This window comes from Curcuma longa, unplaced genomic scaffold (genome assembly GCF_044706935.1).
Source record: "Curcuma longa cultivar G26 ecotype Majalengka, Jawa Barat unplaced genomic scaffold, ITB_CL_G26_1.1 utg2646_np1212_2152390_RagTag, whole genome shotgun sequence".
NCBI classification, from domain to species: Eukaryota; Viridiplantae; Streptophyta; class Magnoliopsida; order Zingiberales; family Zingiberaceae; genus Curcuma; species Curcuma longa.
Window position 1 is genome coordinate 51,999 of NW_027435599.1, and position 20,475 is coordinate 72,473.

General features: G+C 35.4%; 3 protein-coding genes across 3 annotated transcripts; 2 read left to right on the plus strand and 1 right to left on the minus strand.

The window, feature by feature from the left end:
* Nucleotides 1–1,567: 1,567 nt before the first annotated feature.
* Nucleotides 1,568–10,488, minus strand: LOC141820063 (AT-rich interactive domain-containing protein 6-like). The gene is made up of 12 exons (XM_074707346.1): nt 9,514–10,488; nt 9,387–9,426; nt 8,123–8,175; nt 7,455–7,500; nt 5,197–5,289; nt 3,787–3,909; nt 3,685–3,724; nt 3,534–3,612; nt 2,624–2,690; nt 2,461–2,511; nt 2,245–2,337; nt 1,568–1,951 (listed from the first exon to the last, which is right to left on the minus strand). The coding sequence occupies exons 1-12, from the start codon at nt 10,380–10,382 to the stop codon at nt 1,847–1,849; spliced, it is 1,659 nt and encodes a 552-aa protein (XP_074563447.1). The 5' UTR covers nt 10,383–10,488; the 3' UTR covers nt 1,568–1,846.
* Nucleotides 10,489–12,088: 1,600 nt separating this feature from the next.
* LOC141820079 (exopolygalacturonase-like) lies at nt 12,089–13,709 on the plus strand. Its single transcript, XM_074707363.1, has 6 exons — nt 12,089–12,208; nt 12,303–12,443; nt 12,531–12,707; nt 12,803–13,092; nt 13,172–13,400; nt 13,485–13,709. The coding sequence occupies exons 1-6, from the start codon at nt 12,089–12,091 to the stop codon at nt 13,707–13,709; spliced, it is 1,182 nt and encodes a 393-aa protein (XP_074563464.1).
* A 538-nt stretch (nt 13,710–14,247) lies between these two features.
* On the plus strand, nt 14,248–19,182 carry LOC141820081 (exopolygalacturonase-like). The gene is made up of 7 exons (XM_074707364.1): nt 14,248–14,310; nt 17,517–17,696; nt 17,774–17,914; nt 18,002–18,178; nt 18,270–18,559; nt 18,646–18,874; nt 18,958–19,182. The coding sequence occupies exons 1-7, from the start codon at nt 14,248–14,250 to the stop codon at nt 19,180–19,182; spliced, it is 1,305 nt and encodes a 434-aa protein (XP_074563465.1).
* The last annotated feature ends 1,293 nt before the right edge of the window (nt 19,183–20,475 follow it).

Below are 20,475 nucleotides of genomic sequence, written 5' to 3' on the forward strand. Positions count from 1 at the left end.
ATAATATTGGATGGCGAAACACAATAATATGGCTAAGAAACCTAGCCTTGAAACATTTCAAGTTGAAGAGTAGGTAACCCCGTAATAGATTTATTGAAATATTCAACAAAGAATAGTAAGAGTTTTTTATTAGTTACTTTTTAGATAAATATATTTTATTAAAAGATTTATTATGAAGAATTAATCAAATGGAGTTTTTCTCAGTGGGAGTTTAGTCTAGCTTATACTTGATACCCTCGTAAATCGTAATAAGTTGTAAGTATAGAGTCAATTAAGAAGCCCAAAAAGTAGCCAGAAGAAGGGATGGGTACGGTATTCGGTACTTGGATTTAGGTTATACGAGTGTTTGGGATCGTACGGCGCTCAGACCTTAGGATTCGGATGTGGATATAAGCAAACATACACCGGCAGCTTTTTTTATTCATTGTTGGCGGAAAAAACAAAATTGGACTTTTTTTTATACTTCCCTACTGATTTTTGGATTTTTTTTTTCCGATTTCAAGAGAGAGGTAAATATACTTCCCACTTGATTTTTGGCGGGAAAAAATTGGGACCTTTTTGAAGGCGGTAAGTATACCCTGCAGTCACTGTAATTTTTTTCCTTGGTTTTCAGTCTGCGCATACGAGTAAAGCAAATATACCGGCAGGTTTTGTTAATTGATTTTTGACAGAAAAAAAATTCGTCAGTGTAACTTTTTCCTTATTGTCAAGTGCCGTCACCGCTTGTGAGTACAAGCAAACATACCCATACCTTTTTATTTGATTTTTTATCAAAAAAAAGAAAATCGCGACTTTTTCTTTCACTTCATGAAGTAGGTAAGTTCACCTTCGGTTAGTGTACCTTTGTTCTGTTTTTAAGTGGGGTACTCCAAGAAAAAATATATATCGGCAATTTATTTACTTAATTTTTGTTGAAAATATTTCCTGTTTTCAAATGTGGTCGCGGTACTCGTTAAATGCAAATGGCTGGTATGTACGTTTCTACTTATACACATATACTAAAATAGTTAGCATAAATTTAAAAATATTATTTTTAATATTAAATTATATTTATAAATACTCTTATATTACCTTCTAAATGCTATAAAATTGAATTGTAAATACTACCAATAACTACTACAATAATTATGTGCAAAATTTTAAAATATTAAGTTTAATTATAAAATAACATTAAATCGTAAATAAGTACTACCACCTTACATTTATATTATAAATGACAACAAATTACATGATTAAACATATTATAAGTGTTACTAAATATAATATTATATAAGTAATTAAAAATCCTGTCAAATTTTATTTTTAACTTTTACTAAATTATATTTAGTTTGTTCACAAACTATATGATATTAAATTTAAAAACAATTTAAGTATTTTATGTACAAAATCTAATTTAAAATTTATATGAAAAAGAGAGGGTGCATGATCGTGAGTCCTTAACGCCAGTTCTATCCCACTAAATGCACAAACGTAGATTAACACAAACCAAAGAGAAGCACGCAGAATATGAAAACTATTTAAATTGGTTCGAGAACCAATAATCTTCTACAATGTCAATCACAATAAAAAAAAAAAACTGATGAATACAAGGATGGTGATCGCGATGACAAGTTTACTACATCTATGTTAGCGGAGTGACACTGAAAATCTTCACTCACCTTTAACCTAAGAACTAAACTGGAGCAGGTACTCCAAATGCATCAATTTGAACAGCAAAAGAAATCTCGGCTCTAGTAACTGATTTTGATGACGGAGAATACGAACAAATGTCAAAACTTGTAGTAAGCAGTCCAGTTTGTTTCATATAAGACGGTTAGTTATGTTGAGGCTATTCGGGAAGGCAACTTCATGTATCTGAGAAGTCGATGGGCGCACGAACATATAGCTGGCCATGCAAGGTCACTACAGCAGATGTTTGATACGGGTCAATCCGTGTGGGCAGTGTTATTACCTGCGAGAATTCGATATAAAACAAAAATGAAATGCACAGCATTAACCAGGTTAAATCAAATAACAGATGTAAATCATAAATTTTAGAAATGGCGAATTGCTCTTATAGTTTTAGGCTCTGGTCTGAATTTCATCACTCTCCCTTAAATTTTCTCACAAACACAGAAGAAAATGTATGATCATCCAAAAACTCGGTCGTGACCGAAACTAAGAACACAAATCTAACAGCTAAGTTGGCAGTATTGGAGGAGAAGGCTCAAACAGAGACCACGAGAATTTAAAATGTACACTGACCTTTTTAAAGGGGGTCACACCCCATGGATTATCAGGATGCTCTGGCTTACCGGATATGATCAAACGGCCTGAAGGTTCTGACTGAACTTGAACCTGAACACATAAAAAAGAGCAAGATAACCTATCAAATATGTGTTATATATATACATATATATAGGATTTCAAATCAAAAATCTAAAAAGTCTCAGGAAGAATGAGAAGAATGGTATCCTGTACCTCTTCACGTAAAAGCCCAGGAATTAGAGCGTAGATTTCAAAGAAGTCGTTCTGCAGAAACCAATATTAACAACAAAGAGCACATCATAACGGCTCCTTATAAGTCATTTTTTAGTCAATCACACAGAAGATCATGAGAAACAGATGAAAAGCATGAACATACTTTCTTCTGAACATTTATCGTCACCCAGTCAGCAGGAGAACCAACATCATCAACCATAACAACCCCTCTGCACAAAGAAACCTAATATATCATCTTCTGAGCAAAGAACTAAGACTCCTTGGATGATTACAATTTAAATAAATCAATATCTATTACTTTGGACTGGAATGGATCAACTCCTATGAGAATTCTTTTGATTCTCAAATCAATTAAAGTTGTAACACACTAACTGCAAACTCAAACTATAGTTAAGAATAAACCGAATGCAATTATTGAGAGTGCACTCAGTGCAATACACATCTTCGTTGCTGGCAAGTAACTCATACATGATTGAATTGATCACTGACATTGGCAGGGAAAAACATAGCATCATTTCCCTCTTTGAAAAGTATGCCAGTTCTCATACTTGGAATTGGGAAACCAAGTGATTTTTCTGTTATTTGAATTGGATGCTGTCATGACAGAGGCATATAACACAGTTTATTGGCATTATCAATTTATCATCTGAGTATCCATCGTGGATGTTAATGGGAAAGGGTGACAAACTCTTATGGGTAGTTGGGGAGTATATTTAACCAATCAAATGCTCTAAAGTACGAAAGGAAGATATTCTCGCAGAAGTGCAAAATGCAGCGTTAAGGGTATTTAGCTCAGTAATTTCAAGCTTGAAGTAAATAAATTGCAGATGTTTATGATAGATTTTAGCAGGGCATGGAATCATCTCTATTTCAGTTATAAAATAATTTTTGGAACAAAAAACAACAAAGCGGAAAGCTACATTAATAGATTGACCTGCAACTAAAGTTTGATGTACAGGCAAAATAAAAGTATATATAGAATGTTCAGCAATGTTAGACATAAAGCTTCTAATAAACATGAAAAACAAAATTCATTCTAAAACAAACATAACTGTGTGTTAACAGGAGCAGTCATTGCATCTCTTCCAAATAGTTCTAGGGTAGGCGGAGGCTTTCTCTTCTTCAATTTGCCTGAATAAAGTCTAGATAGATGAGTAAATCAAAGATTCTTGAGGAGAGTGATGAGAAGAATTAGGAACAAACCTTGTTTATCCTTCATAGAAAAGGGGGTAAAATTATTGTCCTAGAAAAACAAAAAGAGTAAGTCAATATATGGAGGGAAAACCTAAAAACGACAGAGAATACCATAGCCATTGGATCCCCAGCCTCCTTTGTATCAAGTAGCTGCTCAGGAAACCACACCTCCATTGCTTGCGCTGCAGCGTCCCTTTTACCTCCAACAGAACCTGACGCTTGGTTTACACCCACCTATAATGAGACGCTAGAACCATGAACGCATAGGATCAAATCGTCACTGGGGCAATACGGTAATCTAATAGAAATTGCTTATTTAAATGTTAGGTATTGTGAGTGAGACCATCCAGTAATCAGATCTCTGGGCCAACAACTATTTATATTACTGATATATGAATACAAACTACTGCTGTATTTATCTGGAGGTGAACAAACAAAATAGAAATGAAATAATTTAAATGAAGAAAAAGGATATCTTCGGAAATAAAAATGGGTTGAGGCGGAATGGGACACTAGTTTGATAATAAATGAAAAAGGACGACTTTTTGACGATTCCAATAAAAAAAAAGCGTCCTTTTGAATTTTACCTTATAAAATAATATAAAATCTTTTTATTAAAAAATGTAAAAGATGTAATATTAGCTGCACTTCCTTAAGAGTAAATTTACATAATGAAAATTGTTATTAAAGTTTTTGTCAACAAAACAAATTGTTTATTAAATGGATCAAGTCAACCCATTTATCATAATAGTGTTGTGTTGTCATCTGGATCTTCTATCTGTTAATCATGTTTCTGTCCAATCATGTCAGGTAGGATCATTGTGCCATGTCCAATATTGTCAACCCTACTTCATAGCAGAAAATACAATGCCCAATTAACAAAATTGGATTTTTTTAAACAAAACTTCAGAGAACTGTAAATATACATTAAAATGCAGTTCACGGTTTATAAATCTTTTGTAACAAGAAACATCTTTTAGGCCCGGTCACTGAGTTCAAACACCAAACAACGACAAGCCTTATTAGTTTCAATGCCTCAGGATTAGCTACATGGCTTATCTCAATATGCAAAGCTTATCATTAGTAATATTCTCAAGCGCTTAAAAGTAAAGTTAAAGATGAAAAAAAATTGAAGCATATGGTGATAACATTCATAGCATAAGATCTATTATAGTCTTCTAGAAGATCATGTTAACAAGAAAGCACAAACTTGAAAAAGGATCATCATTATCAAGGTAGTTCCATCTGGTTTTCTTGCCTATTTATGTGGTAAAAAATAAAAATAAGACACATCTAGGCAACCACAAACAGTGCGGATTTGAGGCTTGTAATAGTTGCTTATATAATGCTATATAAACAGCAATGAACAGCACAGAGCAATGCTCTTTATGCCAAACCTAGATCATGCATTGTGGTAGTAATATTATACCAAGACTTTGAACGAATAGAAAGAATAGATAGGGATCCTTTATCTAGAGGATTACAATGCATTGCTTTTGGACAACACAAAATAGGACATACCTGATTGTCATAGCTGGCAAAACTGGAAAGATTTACCATAGGAGTTTTGAATTCACCAGTTTGAATCTTGTGCTTCTCGTACTCAAAGAGTGTCTGCACATGGCAAAAACTCAGAATTCAATAAAAAAAAACAGTGCAGCAATAATAATAATAATAATAATAAATGATTGTATTCTAACACACATGAAAAATGAAGTAAATAAAAATTACTGCTAAAACATCTTGACAAAATTCTATGATTGATGTTGATTATATGGTACATAAAACATAATGATCTACCACAATCACTCTATTCGGGCCAAATAGGTATGCAGAAAATATAAATCAAGGTACGAAATCTACACTTAGGGCAGGTTGTATGTACCCAAGGTTTAAAATATCGAGCCTTGCCGGAGTTTCGATTCTGGACCGGAACGATACAGTTTCGGTACTATATCGTACCGTGCCGGTATAGTTCCGGTATTTTTAAAATATAAAATATATTAATTAAAATAAAAAATTTAATATAATATTTAAAAATAATTTTATAGATTTTAATAAAGCCTATTTAAATTATCCCGAACTATAACTTTGAACTATAGCTAAAAATTGATTATTAAAACCTAATTAAATCCTAAGTTAAAAAAAAAGAAAAATCGCGGACAACGTACGATCTGTTCACGCACGGAGCGTCACCGGGCTTCGTCGACAGCATCGTCACCGACGGCATCACCGGCCTCGGGCGGGGCCTCCGGCGGCGTCGCCGACCTCGGGCGGCACCTCCGGAGACGTTCCCCGACCGGAATACCTGTGCCGGCGCTGTGCCGGTGCCGATGTCAGTGCCTCAGCGGAATGAAAATTTTCGACTATATCGTCCGATACGATTTGAAATTTCAAACCTTGTATGTACCTAGTCCACACAAAGATTACCATACAAACCACTCAATTTTGGGCAATTTATGTGCACAACCCATACCACACAAATCCTTCTCTTGCATGACTTTCTAAAAAAAAATATTTTTTGTAATTTTTATTTCATTTTTATACTGCCATCAGGGGAAAACTACTTCATAAGGAATATATACCTCTATTTTTTAAATAAAAGGATAATATTGCCAAATTTCCTTTGGCACAGCATATGTAAAATTTTAGATTTTATAGTAATCAAATGAGAAGAGAAGAGAGTATTTAAACTAGAAAGTTATTGAAAACCATTACAGTAAGCAATAAAAAAATGAATTACAAAGTGAAAAGGAGAGAAGATGATCCGATTAACCCAAAAAAAAGGCATTTTGCATTGGGATTGTGATTCAAAGTGCAAAACAAGACAATATACAATTAAAAGCTAGAGTGCATTACGAACTCGATACTAAACTGAAGCTAATGAAGGAACTAAGAGCAATGTCTTAACCTCACTCATATTTAATCAGCTGAAGTTACAACTATCTCCATAGATCTTGGAAATAAGAGATATGTACTTTAGGACATCAGACATCACTATATCACCATAGAATATAAATCACTATAGGATGATAATACACAATACAAGCAAAAGCTAACCAAGGATGGATGTCTGCACTAGAGGAAATAATATATTACACAAGGGCAAACCATGAGAATGAAACAAATTACCCGAAGTATAGACCTGAAGAATCAATGTTAAACACCACATAGATGCACTGGAGATGAGAAACCATTTATTTTTAATCCCACAGCTTACCTAATATAACAAGATAGTTCTGTGCAGACTTTGCCATAATATACAATATCCTACACATATAATGAGTTATGGAACTACTCTTTACATGGTAAATACTAATGATGATGCATCCATAGGAAATGAAATCAATAAAAACCTCATTGTTGAAAACTTCTATTATACATTCATGTACCTACCTACTTAAGACCCGCTTAGAAATGCACAATTAAAGACAACAAAATAGAAGTGTCATGTATACTGATTAAAATGAAAATTCATGTATATTTTCTCTATGATTTTCAATAAATAGTGTTATTATGGAAGAAAACAAATACACATATCCATCTTGATGCAAACAAGTACTCGTGAAATCAAAGTTACAAATATTAATATACATCAATTTCATTGTGAAGTGTAAGATTCTAATATTAAAATATAGAGCATCTCTATATCCATAACAATTAATCATGCTCATTGCTCAGCCACTCTGTAGTAGATCCTGATACCAAAATAGATGACAAAATATCTAGAAAATATGATGATCAAATATTTGACGTACACATTAACCAAATGCAGTTACCTTCTCATAAAAATTTCGAAATGACCAAGAAATGCTTGTACAATTCCTGCATTAAGGCATTCATTAATATAGTAGTGTCATCCTGTAAGGGGAAAAAATAGCTTTTATAGGTGGTGCAGCAACAAAGAACTTCTGAATTAGCATCCATGTTTCCTCTAAGGAATGTCGTAAAAAAGGGATATTAAAATGAGCATAAAAACATCTAGGCTATTGACTTTTCAGCATTTCCTTGCATGAAAATAAACTAAACTAATAGTTTAGCTAAAACCAAAGAAATAACTAATTAATATGAAGATAAAAAATAAATTTCTGTATCATACTTTTGGGGGAAGAAATTACTTAAGTGGGAAGTCAAAGCTAAAAGGATATTATCAAGAAACTAACTAACAATTCAGAATTGATGTTCTTCTGTCTGTTAATTCTATTTTAATAATTTTTACTAATGAAATTGGTAAACTATGACAGCCAGTGCTCGAAGAATTCTTTAATTTCTAGTCATACAAAGCCAAGTACTTCCATGAAACTGGTAAAGTGGAAAATGTGACTTCATCTATTCAATAACATCAGTCCTCCAAATCAAGCAACTAATCAGCTTTCTAAATTACCCACCATTATCTAACTTTAAGGAAAGAGAATGATAAATTAAGATAAGGTACAGGAAATCTCACTTTGGAGGATTAAAAGACTCTCCAACTCGACGCCAAAACCTGCATGCTGTCACCTGACAGAAGTAAATCAGCTGTCAGACAATTAGCAAAGGCAGACTTTAATGCAACTAAATAGTGCAGAGTTAGTTCAAAAGATCCATGCTTTTGATAGGATACAAATTCTATGTTAGGAAGCAACAAACTTCAGCATAAACTAAAGTTGTATAAAAACAAAAAGCCACAGGTGGTGCAAATATATATAAATATAAATAACATACATGTCTTGTTACATCGGTAGTAGTAACTTTTGTAGATTTGAAACTGTAGCATCAACCATCCACATACTTATCAAATATATAAACTGTAGACAATTTAGCCTAGATATTATGTTCATTTATTGTCTTAAACTGAGTTAGTACTAATATATTCCACCGCTATAACTTTCTAGATCCTAGATTCCCATTATCAAAAACAGAGTATATGGGGGAAAGAGATCACATTTAATTTGATGGTTAGAGGCGAATTGAAAGCTAAGCAGTGGTAATTAAGATACCCCCGGGGAAAAAGAGAGATGTCTCCTACGTTACCCATAATATGTGGAAGTATCGACATAATTTCATAGAGTCATTCGATCTGAATGCTACATGAAGAACATAAGCCAGATGACGGAACGGGGAAACCTAGGATGTAGAAGATCATAACATGAGTGATTCAGCAGATTTGGATTCCTATATATCCATTTCATGGGTCCCATAAGCAAACAAATCAGTAAGTCCTATTGAATTGAATTGAATATTAATAATTGTATAGCCTTTCATAGAATTCAACAAGGGATAATATCCATGTAAGTCACCCTGAACATATTATGCAGTTGAAAAAAGAACAGTTAGGAATTCATTCTTGGCGCCAGACGCAAGTTCAGTGAAATAGGTATGACTTAACGCTACTATGAAGCCTGAAAAGATCTATTCATTTGCTTATCTTGTTAATTCACATTGATTTTGTATGCCAATTAGAGTGTCTGACAATGTCTAAATTATTAATTAAGTTCTCAAAAACTCAATTGTTCAATGCTTATCAAACCAATTTCTTATTCTACCCAAAGCTGAAAAAAAAAAATCCTAAGAAATAACATAATATGACTAACTGCAATCTATGCAGCACTAAGAAACAAAATTTAGAAGTAACTCCTATCTTTGTGTACCAATCTCTCTTAACTCATAGACAGAAGTATGCACTAGAGGCTCCAGGAGGAAAACCCACTTGATGGAAAACGTACAAATACCTGATCATAACCACCCAATCTAGTAACTACTCTCCACAACCTGCCAAAGAAAACAAGACACACTTCTTTGCAGTTTGAATGTTGCAGAAACATCAAGAAACATAAAATAAAAGCTACCTAAACTTACTTGAGACAATTTACTAGTTCACCATAAAATTTAGGTGGTTTGAATTTCATCTTCCGTTCCCAGTAGAAATCCTCCAGCTCCTTCAAAAAAGCAGCTTGTTCTTCCTCAGTACCACAATCGCCATCGGAGTAGGGTACAATGCTAAATGAGGTACTGGAAGCTTCTACTGGTCCTGCATCTACTGTTCCTATATTATTCTGAGACAGTGGAGCCACAGCCTCTTCCATTTCTCCAGTTTTGAGGTCTATAATACTTCTTTTATCTGAATCAATTTCCATGGGTGCAGCTGGCACAGTAGCATTATCATCAATTTGTCTACTCATCAGAATCAGATCAGTTTGCATCTCAAATAGTGTTCTATGAGCTTGTGTCACCAATGGTGTGTAACTAATATTATCTGATTTCTCAACCAAATAGTTATCTACAGATGCCTGGAAAGATTCAGAGGCACAGCTTTCTGTTTGAATGACTAAGAGAGTATCATTAATTGCCTTCTCTGGTAGTGTGCCAACATTTTTCTTTTCCAACAGTGTATCATCGGTTTTCTCAAAATTCTCAACCAAACTATGTTCCAAAAATGGATGAATAGATCCTGAGTCAACTCTCATTGTCACAGTCATTTGATTATCCGTTTGCATCTCCATAAGTGTGCCATCAGTTTTGTCATCCCTGGTTGTGCAATTAGATTTCTCCTCCAAGGACATACCATTAGCCTTGTCAGATTTCTCAGCCAAATTTTGTTCCCAAAATGGATTAACAAATCCTGAGTTAACTCTCATTGTCACAGTCATTTGATTATCCATTTGCATCTCCGTGAGTGTGCTATCAGTTTCCTTCTCCACGAGTGCACCATCCATATCTAATTCCATAACCAAATCAATTTCTGTAGATGCATCAACAGATTTAGTACAAGCAATTAAATCAGCTCGTTCTTGCAGAAAAAGCTCTGTTTTTCCACGTGTTTCCCCTCCAACGAAGTCCATAAGCCTCGGTCTTGAAGTTTAGTTTCTATCCTTGCAGAGAGATCATTTATTGCATGCTCGGTACCAGCATTAACCATTGACTCAGTCACTGGCGACCACATAAAGGCCCATCAGAAGATAATTAGTTAACTTAAAAATCAGTATCTTATGCAACCGAATAGTTTTCAAAGTAACTTAGATTTCCAGAAAGAATGAAGTCTTGATGCTCCACAGAAAAGAACTTAAAAAGAGCACCTAATGTTCAATCTTATCAAGAACATATAATATCTCGGAATTAAACGATCACAAGAATCCAAACTATATCAACTTTATTTTTTCAATACCCTAGAAAGGGTCTACCTAAAGATCAAAACCTTGTTCTGCAACATAACGAACGGACAATAACGCATCATCAAATCCTACAAAATTGCAAGATGATCAAGTAATTGATGCTGCGAAACAGACCTGGTGACACAACACAGTAGACAAACAAAATGCTATCCTCATCCCCGATTCTCACCCAGAAACCCAGAGAAAAAGAAATCAAAAATCGCCCCGATCCTAACCCCTTTTATATATTTTGACAACATGAATTATTCTTTACGAAATAAATATATATTCTAATAAAATAACATATTCTTTATAAAATTAAATCTTAGACTGCGCGTTACCTGGATGAAGCGAGACGGAAGAACAGGATAGCACGGAGACGCCCGGCGTGAGACGCGCACACCTCACGGCCGATTCTCCCACACGGCGGAAGCGATATTTAGAGATACGTGCGTCCGCGAGCCATAGAAGCTTCCGGGGAACTCCAATGGCGACGAAGTGCTTCGATTCGCTCCAAACCCCTAGTCATCGAGATGGAAGGGAATGGCAAGGGAACGGAGACTGACGCGAAACTTGAATTGGCCGAGAGCCCGGCTTAGGCATACAGATACCGTCGAGGTGTACTTACCGCATCGACGTGGCCTATTAATTAGGGCCGTGACCGACCGTCAATCGAGAGAGCAACGCCGACAGCGAGTCACCGCATCGCGGTCTACCCTCCGCTAATTCAAAAAAAAAATTAAATTGTTTTTATTTTCAAAATAATTAATTAAGCTTACTCCTTTTGATTATCATGAGAGAATATGCAATATAAAATTAAATATAATAATAAAAAATTGTTATATACTTTTAAAAATAATTTAACATTATTTAAAATTAACTAGCGTAACATTATAATAATAAAATTGTATTGCTTTATAAATATTTTAATTAAATTGGTTCAAATTGAAATATTAAGCAATTTACCATGATACAGTCAAGTTTTAAATTAACCATAAAACTTGTTCCTAACTTTTTAAATTATTGTTTCCATTCTTTATATGTTCAAAATTCTTTAAACGATGAAGACATTTTCAAGGGAGAACGGGTCAGTGGTCACCGTGGCATTATGGCCATGGGCGATGATCAAGTTGCTTCCACGCTATTTTTAGAGATCACAGAAGGTATAAAAATCCTTCTTTGTTTATTCATCGATCACATCATCAACTCTCAAAAAAAATAATAGAGATTTTACGTAAAAAAATATTTTTAAAAAATCGAAATTATTGGAGAGGGTAATGAAGATGAAGTTGATCATCTTCCTCTGCTTAGTGTGTCATGGCGTTGCATTGGTAAGCGCGAGCGGAACTTACAATGTGATGGATTTTGGTGCCAAGGCCGACGGCGTGACTGATGATAGCCAGGTTCGGGATCTTTGTTCATTATCTGGATCTTTGTTCATTGTCTGTTTGAGGTTTTGCCTGGCTCATGATTCTAACAGTGTAATGGTTGATGCAGGCATTTCTGGCTGCATGGAAGAGAGCTTGCAGCTCGTCTGGACAGACCAAGGTCTGGGTACCTGTCGGGACATACTTCCTCAACCCGGTTGAATTCTTTGGCCCTTGCCCAGATGTCCAGAATTTGATATTCCATTTTCAGGCAAGCTCACATCACCTTTTGAAGCTCTATGTTGAGCATGACAAGTGCAATCTTTGTTCATCACTGCTCGGTTTATGAATAATGCAGGGAACGGTGAAGGCGTCTACCGACTTGGACAAATTCAAACAGACCCGTGGTTGGGTGGCCTTTGTATTGGTGGACCACTTGACCTTGACTGGCGGAGGGACCTTCCATGGCCAAGGAGAAGTATCTTGGCCATCCGCCGAGTGCCCTAAACAAAAGGATTGCACTCCGCTGCCATCGGTATTCATCTCATTATTATCATCTAATTGTTTTAGAATTACTTATATTGCCTAAATTTTTCTGTTTCACGAGTGTTAATTCTTTTATGCTCGCAGTCACTCAGCTTTATGTACACAAACAACACTATTGTCAAGGATATAACATCAATCAATAGCAAGTTCTTCCATGTAGTTTTGATCGGTTGCAATAAATTTCAAGGCAGTGGGATCACCATCAAGGCTCCTGAGGATAGCCCTAACACGGATGGTATACACCTTGAGAGCAGTTCTGGTGTGACCATTTCCAGTTCAAATATTGGCACGGGTGATGACTGTATCTCCATTGGACAAGGTAACTCTGATGTCACAGTTAACGAGATCAACTGTGGTCCTGGCCATGGAATCAGGTTAGATACAAACTATATGATGGATCTTTAGATGTTGGCACATGTGTTTGATTGTTATATTGATTCCTCTTTGCAATAGTGTTGGGAGCTTAGGAAGGTATGATTACGAGAAGGATGTCAAACACCTTATTGTGAAAAATAGCACTTTCATTGGCACAGTAACTGGAGCGCGTATCAAGACTTGGGCTAACTCTCCTATTCAAACTACAGCTCAAAACATTACCTTTGACAATCTCATCATGAAGAATGTTGGATATCCCATCCTCATCGACCAAACTTATTGCCCCTATCCAAATTGCGAATCATCGGTTCGTGTAAAGGTCTATACATAAACCATTGTAGCTAGCTTCATTAAATCACTAAGATACTTTTCTTTATGAACATTTCGGCAGGTGCCTTCTCGTGTGCAACTTACAGACGTCACGTTCAAGGACATTCGGGGAACAACACAATATAGGGAGGCAATAACACTAAAATGCAGCAAAGGGTTACCGTGCCAAGTGGTTAAACTTGATAATGTTAACCTCCAAAGTTCTGACACACACACTATAGTGACTGTTTGTGATAATGCTCATGTAATCTATTCTGGCCAAATCAATCCTGCTCGGTGCAATTGATGGCGACGAAGAAGAAGAAGCTCATATAGTTTGAATGGTTAGCTGCATTTTTAGTTGCAGCCAATTAGCTTTGCCCGACAAATAATAAGGTTCTGGCAAAGGATTTCTAAAGTTAAAGAGTAGTATGAAGTTTCATCATAGCGAAGTGGTGGCTTAGGTGCATTTTAAGTTGCAGCCAATCTTTGCCCGACAAATAATAAGGTTCTGGCAAAGGATTTCTGAAGTTAAAGAGTTGATGTATGAAGTTTCATCGTAGTGAAGTGGTGGCTTAGGTGCATTTTTAGTTGCAGCCAATCTTTGCCCGACAAATAATAAGGTTCTGGCAAAGGATTGAAGTTTCATCATAGTGAAGTGGTGGCTTAATTTCACTTAGTCGCCCTTACTATGTTATTTGATTTTTATTCAATTGAAAAAAAGTGCTTTCGTTCTAAATAAAATCTTTGTGATCATTGTGTGTTTGCTCATTGTGGTCATCGCTCGTTGAATTTTTTTCAATTTTTTGTTAATGTATTCGACTAGTAATGTTGTTGTCGTTGTGATGCGGCAAAGATCTACCACTTCATTCGAGATCATTGACGAAGGTTTTAAGATTATTGAAGAGGTTTACTTTTTTCAATATATTGTGGTTGACTCTGTGAGGAATAACACACCTTAAAGGGCTCATTAAGAGTTATCCCGGTGAGATCCATTGGATGCCTAAGTTATCATAATGTTTCCATAGTAAAATTATCATGGTGTCTCTGTAGTAGAACGAATAGAGAAAAAAGTAGAGAGAGAGACCACTTTACCTAGAGTCTGCTTGTGTCTGATTGAACCCAATTAATAGAACTTGACTATATTAGGGGACTCGATTCTATCGACTCGACAGCTCAACAAGTCAAAAATTAGCTTGGATGAACTTGACTACCTCGGCAACTCAGGGTGGAGTCATATATAGGTGCATCTTGCTAACTTGACTTGAGCGCTATTATGAATTGGGCTGAATGGGGTTTGCATTGACCGAGTCCTGATTTGAATCCTGGGCCTATCATGTGGCACCAGGCTCTTCTATAACATATTTTTTTGTTAAAGTTTGTTTGCTTTGCAGAAAATAATGTGTGTAAAATTTACTTTGTTTGCGTGAATGTAAATCATTTGACACTTTCTTTGTGTATGTGTTTGTAAGGGGCTTCTCACGTGCAGTCGAGAGATATCAAGTTTAACGACATTCAAATACAACAACAATGATGAGGCAATGACACTCAAATGAGTCAAATGCAACAAAGAGGCAAAGAGCTACCATTACCGAAGGCTTAATTTCAATTACATCCACAGCAAGCATAGCGATGCATAGAAATTTTATTAATTCGTTATTTGATGGGCCTAAACAGATTAATCTGTGCAAGTTGTGGATTCAAGCAGGTCGGCCCCATGACATGCTCGGATTGACCCGCAGATTGAGAAGAAGAAAAAATTAAAACTTAAAATTAAAATGAAAACTCAATGAGTTTATGAGCTAGTCCGCCTAATCTGTAATCAAAATTTAAAATTCAACCTTTTTTATATTTTTATATTATTTTTAATAGGATCGTGGATTGACCCGTTGCACAATTCACCTTAAGTTTGATTGATTGGAAATTTCCTAATTCAGTCAGGCTGACATGCCAACCCACCCCCAACTCGCCAGATGATGATTTTTTTACCGGTCATCCCGTTTGATAGCTCTGATCACAATCCATGCAAATGACGCGGATGAAGAACTAACTCTCATGCTTGTAAAAACTATTTGTCTTAGTTCAATTTGGTGATTGCATAACAAGGGAGCCCTAACTCTCATGCTCGTAAAAGCTTGATATCTTTGAGTGCCATGGAATTGCAGCGGTGAGCATGGATGGAACTTACAATGTGATGGATTTTGATGCTGATATGTCGATGACATGACTGATGTTTAAGAGTAAGCAAAGCTTCGATTAAATCAAATAAATCGATTGAACCGACATAATTTAAAAAGTTAATTTGATTATTTTAAAATTTTATTTTTTAAAAAAATTAAGTAATTCGGTTTAGTTTCATTTTTAAATTTTTTATTTAGTTAAATCGAATAAATCAAATTAATCAAAATAAAAAATTAATAAATTTCTAAGTAAATCAATTTATAAATTCCTATTTAATTGATAAATCTCTTATAATATTTAAAAAATTTTGATTATTTCGGTTTAATTTGTTCGATTTTTATTTAAAAAATTGATCGATTCAATTAGTTCAAAAAAAAATAGATTTGATTCAATTCGATTTGATTTGATTTTAATCGAATACTCAATCCTATTGATGTTTGTTCTCATTAGAAAATTAGCCTTGGAAAGGGTATTGGGATATAGCAGTATCATAGATTTAAATTTCGTGTTGTCTAGGACTGAAATCCTTGAATCAAAGTGAGACTCTTAGCTTTAGCTCTATTAGATTTATAGGAGCATATTGAATTGAAGTGATATAGTTAGTTCTATATAGAGTTTCAGAAGGGATAAAATTTACGTGGCCGATCCAAATTTGATATAAATGACGACGACGATCAAGTTTTATCAGCTTTGGTTTGTTAAGAAATCACTTTCCTCGTGATGACCCTGATAAACCCCTCCTCAACACTATCTATAGGAAATCAATTGCCTTGTGATAGCACTGATAAACTCCACCTTGTCGATAGGAAAACAATTTCCTTGCGATAGCACTGACAAACCCCTCCTCCACACAATAAGGTTTACAAATTTTGAATAGAGTTGATTATATCAAAACTACTATACACATCTTCTTAATCATGATTGAAAGCTCTACGATACAACAAAACAAAACCAAATGATGTACCACATGATATAATTATCATCTATGCAATTGAAACCGAAACAAGGGCAACTGAAAGGGGTGACTTGAATCCATTGCCAACACCATTGTTTCTTACTTATCCTTAAACGGAGTTTCTGCAAACACAGCGGAGAGTCATCAGCAGGAGACGACAATCGTAGTATGGGAAGAAAAGAAGGAAAAAAAGATGTTATAATTTCAACTCTCCTCTTACCGCAAGCCCATTCTCCAGAATACTTCAGAGTCATCCATTATAAAGTTTATTCTGTTAACAATATATTAATATTAAGTAATTTAATAATAGGATTGAATATTCAATTAAAATCGAATTAAACTGAACCGACTTAATTAAAATCAAATTGAATTAATTTTTTTTTAACTAATCAACTGACTAAATTTTCAAATAAAAATCAAAATAAATCAAACTGATAAAATATCGATTAATTTAATTTTTGACCGACTTAACCAAAATAACTAAAATTTTTAAATATTATAAAAATTTTACTAATTAATTACTTACTTATATATTTATAAATTAATTTTTTTATTTTGATTAATTCAATTTATTCTATTTAATCAAATAAGAAATTTTAAAATCTAAACTGAATCGAATTAATCAAATTTAAAAAATTAATTAAATTTTTAAAATAATTAAATTAAAATTTTAAATTCGATATCCATTTAATTAAATTTTTACTCCCTTATTTACTAGGACACATTCAAGTTTTAAATTAACTATAAAACTTGTTCCTAACTTTTATATTTACTGTTTCCATTCTTTATATATCCAAAATACAAAACGAATACATTTTCAAGGGAGAGCGGGTCAGTGGTCACCGTGGCATTATGGCCATGGCAGAGTCGGCGATGATCAAGTTGCAACCACGCTATTTTTAGAGATCACAGAGGTATAAAAATCTCTCTTTATTTATTCATCGTTCGCAACATCAACTCTCAAAAAAAAAATAGTAGAGATTTTACGCAAAAAAAAAAAATATTTTAAAAAAATCGATATTATTGGAGAGGGTAAAGATGAAGCTGATCATCTTCTTCTGCTTGGTGTGCCATGGCGTTGCATTGGCGAGCGCGAGCGGAACTTACAATGTGATGGATTTTGGTGCCAAGGCCAACGGCGTGACTGATGATAGTCAGGTTCGGAATCTTTGTTCATTATCTATTGAGGTTTTGCCTGGCTCATGATTCTAACAGTAGTGTCATGGTTGATGCAGGCATTTCTGGCTGCATGGAAGAGAGCTTGCAGCTCCTCTGGACAGACCAAGGTCTGGGTACCTGTCGGGACATACTTCCTGAACCCGGTTGAATTCTCTGGCCCTTGCCCAGATGTCCAGAATTTGATATTCCATTTTCAGGCAAGCTCACATCACCTTTTGAAGCTCTATGTTGAGCATGACAAGTGCAATCTTTGTTCATCACTGCTCGGTTTATGAATAATGCAGGGAACGGTGAAGGCGTCTACCGACTTGGACAAATTCAAACAGACCCGTGGTTGGGTGGCCTTTGTATTGGTGGACCACTTGACCTTGACTGGCGGAGGGACCTTCAATGGCCAAGGAGAAGTATCTTGGCCATCCGCCGAGTGCCCTAAACAAAAGGATTGCACTCCGCTGCCATCGGTATTCATCTCATTGTTATCATCTAATTGTTTTAGTATATTGCCTAAATTTTTCTGTTTCACGAGTGTTAATTCTTTATGCATGCTCGCAGTCACTCAGCTTTTCGTACACAAACAACACTATTGTCAAGGATATAACATCGATCAATAGCAAGTTCTTCCATGTAGTTTTGATTGGTTGCAATAATTTTCAAGGCAGTTGGATCACCATCAAGGCTCCTTGGAATAGCCCTAACACAGATGGTATACACCTTGAGAGCAGTTCTGGGGTGACCATTTCCAACTCAAATATTGGCACGGGCGATGACTGTGTCTCCATTGGACAAGGCAACTCTTTTGTCACAATTAGCGAGATTACCTGTGGTCCTGGCCATGGAATCAGGTTAGCTTCTACATACAAATTATATGATGGATCTTTAGATGTTGGCATATGTGTTTGATTGTTATATTGATTCCTCTTTGCAATAGTGTTGGGAGCTTAGGAAGGTATACTTACGAAAAGGATGTCAAGCACCTTATTGTGAGAGATAGCACCTTCATTGGCACAGTAACTGGAGCGCGTATCAAGACTTGGGCTAACTCTCCTATTCAAACTACAGCTCAAAACATTACCTTTGACAATCTCATCATGAAGAATGTTGGATATCCCATCCTCATCGACCAAACTTATTGCCCCTATCCAAATTGCGAATACTCGGTTCGTGTAAAGATCTATACATAGACCATTGTAGCTAGCTTCATTAAATCACTAAGATACTTTCTCTATGAACATTTCAGCAGGTCCCTTCTCGTGTGCAACTTAGAGACGTCACGTTCAAGGACATTCGGGGAACAGTACAATATAGGGAGGCAATAACACTAAAATGCAGCAAAGGGTTACCGTGCCAAGTGGTTAAACTTGATAATGTTAACCTCCAAAGTTCTGACACACACACTATAGTGACTGTTTGTGTTAATGCTCATGTAATCTATTCTGGCCAAATCAATCCTGCTCGGTGCAATTGATGGCGACGACGAAGAAGAAGCTCATATAGTTTGAATGGTTAGCTGCATTTTTTAGTTGCAGCCAAGCTTTGCCTGACAAATAATAAGGTTCTGGCAAAGGATTTCTAAAGTTAAAGAGTAGTATGAAGTTTCATCATAGCGAAGTGGTGGCTTAGGTGCATTTTAAGTTGCAGCCAATCTTTGCCTGACAAATAATAAGGTTCTGGCAAAGGATTTCTGAAGTTAAAGAGTTGATGTATGAAGTTTCATCGTAGTGAAGTGGTGGCTTAGGTGCATTTTTAGTTGCAGCCAATCTTTGCCCGACAAATAATAAGGTTCTGGCAAAGGATTGAAGTTTCATCATAGTGAAGTGGTGGCTTAATTTCACTTAGTCGCCCTTACTATGTTATTTGATTTTTATTCAATTGAAAAAAAGTGCTTTCGTTCTAAATAAAATCTTTGTGATCATTGTGTGTTTGCTCATTGTGGTCATCGCTCGTTGAATTTTTTTTCAATTTTTTGTTAATGTATTCGACTAGTAATGTTGTTGTTGTTGTGATGCGGCAAAGATCTACCACTTCATTCGAGATCATTGACGAAGATTTTAAGATTGTTGAAGAGGTTTACTTTTTTCAATATATTGTGGTCGACTCTGTGAGGAATAACACACCTTAAAGGGCTCATTAAGAGTTATCCCGGTGAGATCCATTGGATGCCTAAGTTATCATAATGTTTCCATAGTAAAATTATCATGGTGTCTCTTAGTAGAACGAATAGAGAAAAAAATAGAGAGAGAGACCACTTAACCTAGCTAGAGTCTGCTTGTGTCTGATTGAACCCAATTAATAGAACTTAACTAGATTAGGGGGCTCGATTCTATCGACTCGACAGCTCAACAAGTCAAATCTTGGATTAGCTTGGATGTACTTGGCTAACTCGGCATCTCAGGGTGGAGTCATATAGGTGCATCTTGCTAACTTGACTTGAGCGCTATTATGAATTGGGCTGAATGGGGTTTGCATTGACCGAGCGAGTCCTGATTTGAATCCTGGGCCTATCATGTGGCACCAGGCTCTTCTATAACATATTCTTTTGTTAAAGTTTGTTTGCTTTGCAGAAAATAATGTGTGTAAAATTTACTTTGTTTGCGTGAATGTAAATCATTTGAGACTTTCTTTGTGTATGTGTTTATAAATCAAGTTTAACGACATTCAAATACAACAACAATGATGAGGCAATGACACTCAAATGAGTCAAATGCAACAAAGAGCTACCATTACCGAAGGCTTAATTTCAATTACATCCACAGCAAGC

Coding starts and splice junctions, on each gene's coding strand:
- LOC141820063 (XM_074707346.1), bottom strand. CDS start 10,382: ATGGAATTAGATATGGATGGTGCACTCGTGGAGAAGGAAACTGATAGC. Junction 3,910..5,196: donor TTGCCAGCTATGACAATCAG/GTATGTCCTATT, acceptor GTCTCATTATAG/GTGGGTGTAAACCAAGCGTC. Junction 3,613..3,684: donor TTCTATGAAGGATAAACAAG/GTTTGTTCCTAA, acceptor GACTTTATTCAG/GCAAATTGAAGAAGAGAAAG.
- LOC141820079 (XM_074707363.1), top strand. CDS start 12,089: ATGAAGTTGATCATCTTCCTCTGCTTAGTGTGTCATGGCGTTGCATTG. Junction 12,209..12,302: donor GCGTGACTGATGATAGCCAG/GTTCGGGATCTT, acceptor TGGTTGATGCAG/GCATTTCTGGCTGCATGGAA. Junction 12,444..12,530: donor ATTTGATATTCCATTTTCAG/GCAAGCTCACAT, acceptor TGAATAATGCAG/GGAACGGTGAAGGCGTCTAC.
- LOC141820081 (XM_074707364.1), top strand. CDS start 14,248: ATGCGGCAAAGATCTACCACTTCATTCGAGATCATTGACGAAGGTTTT. Junction 14,311..17,516: donor GTTTTAAGATTATTGAAGAG/GTTTACTTTTTT, acceptor AAAAAATAGTAG/AGATTTTACGCAAAAAAAAA. Junction 17,915..18,001: donor ATTTGATATTCCATTTTCAG/GCAAGCTCACAT, acceptor TGAATAATGCAG/GGAACGGTGAAGGCGTCTAC.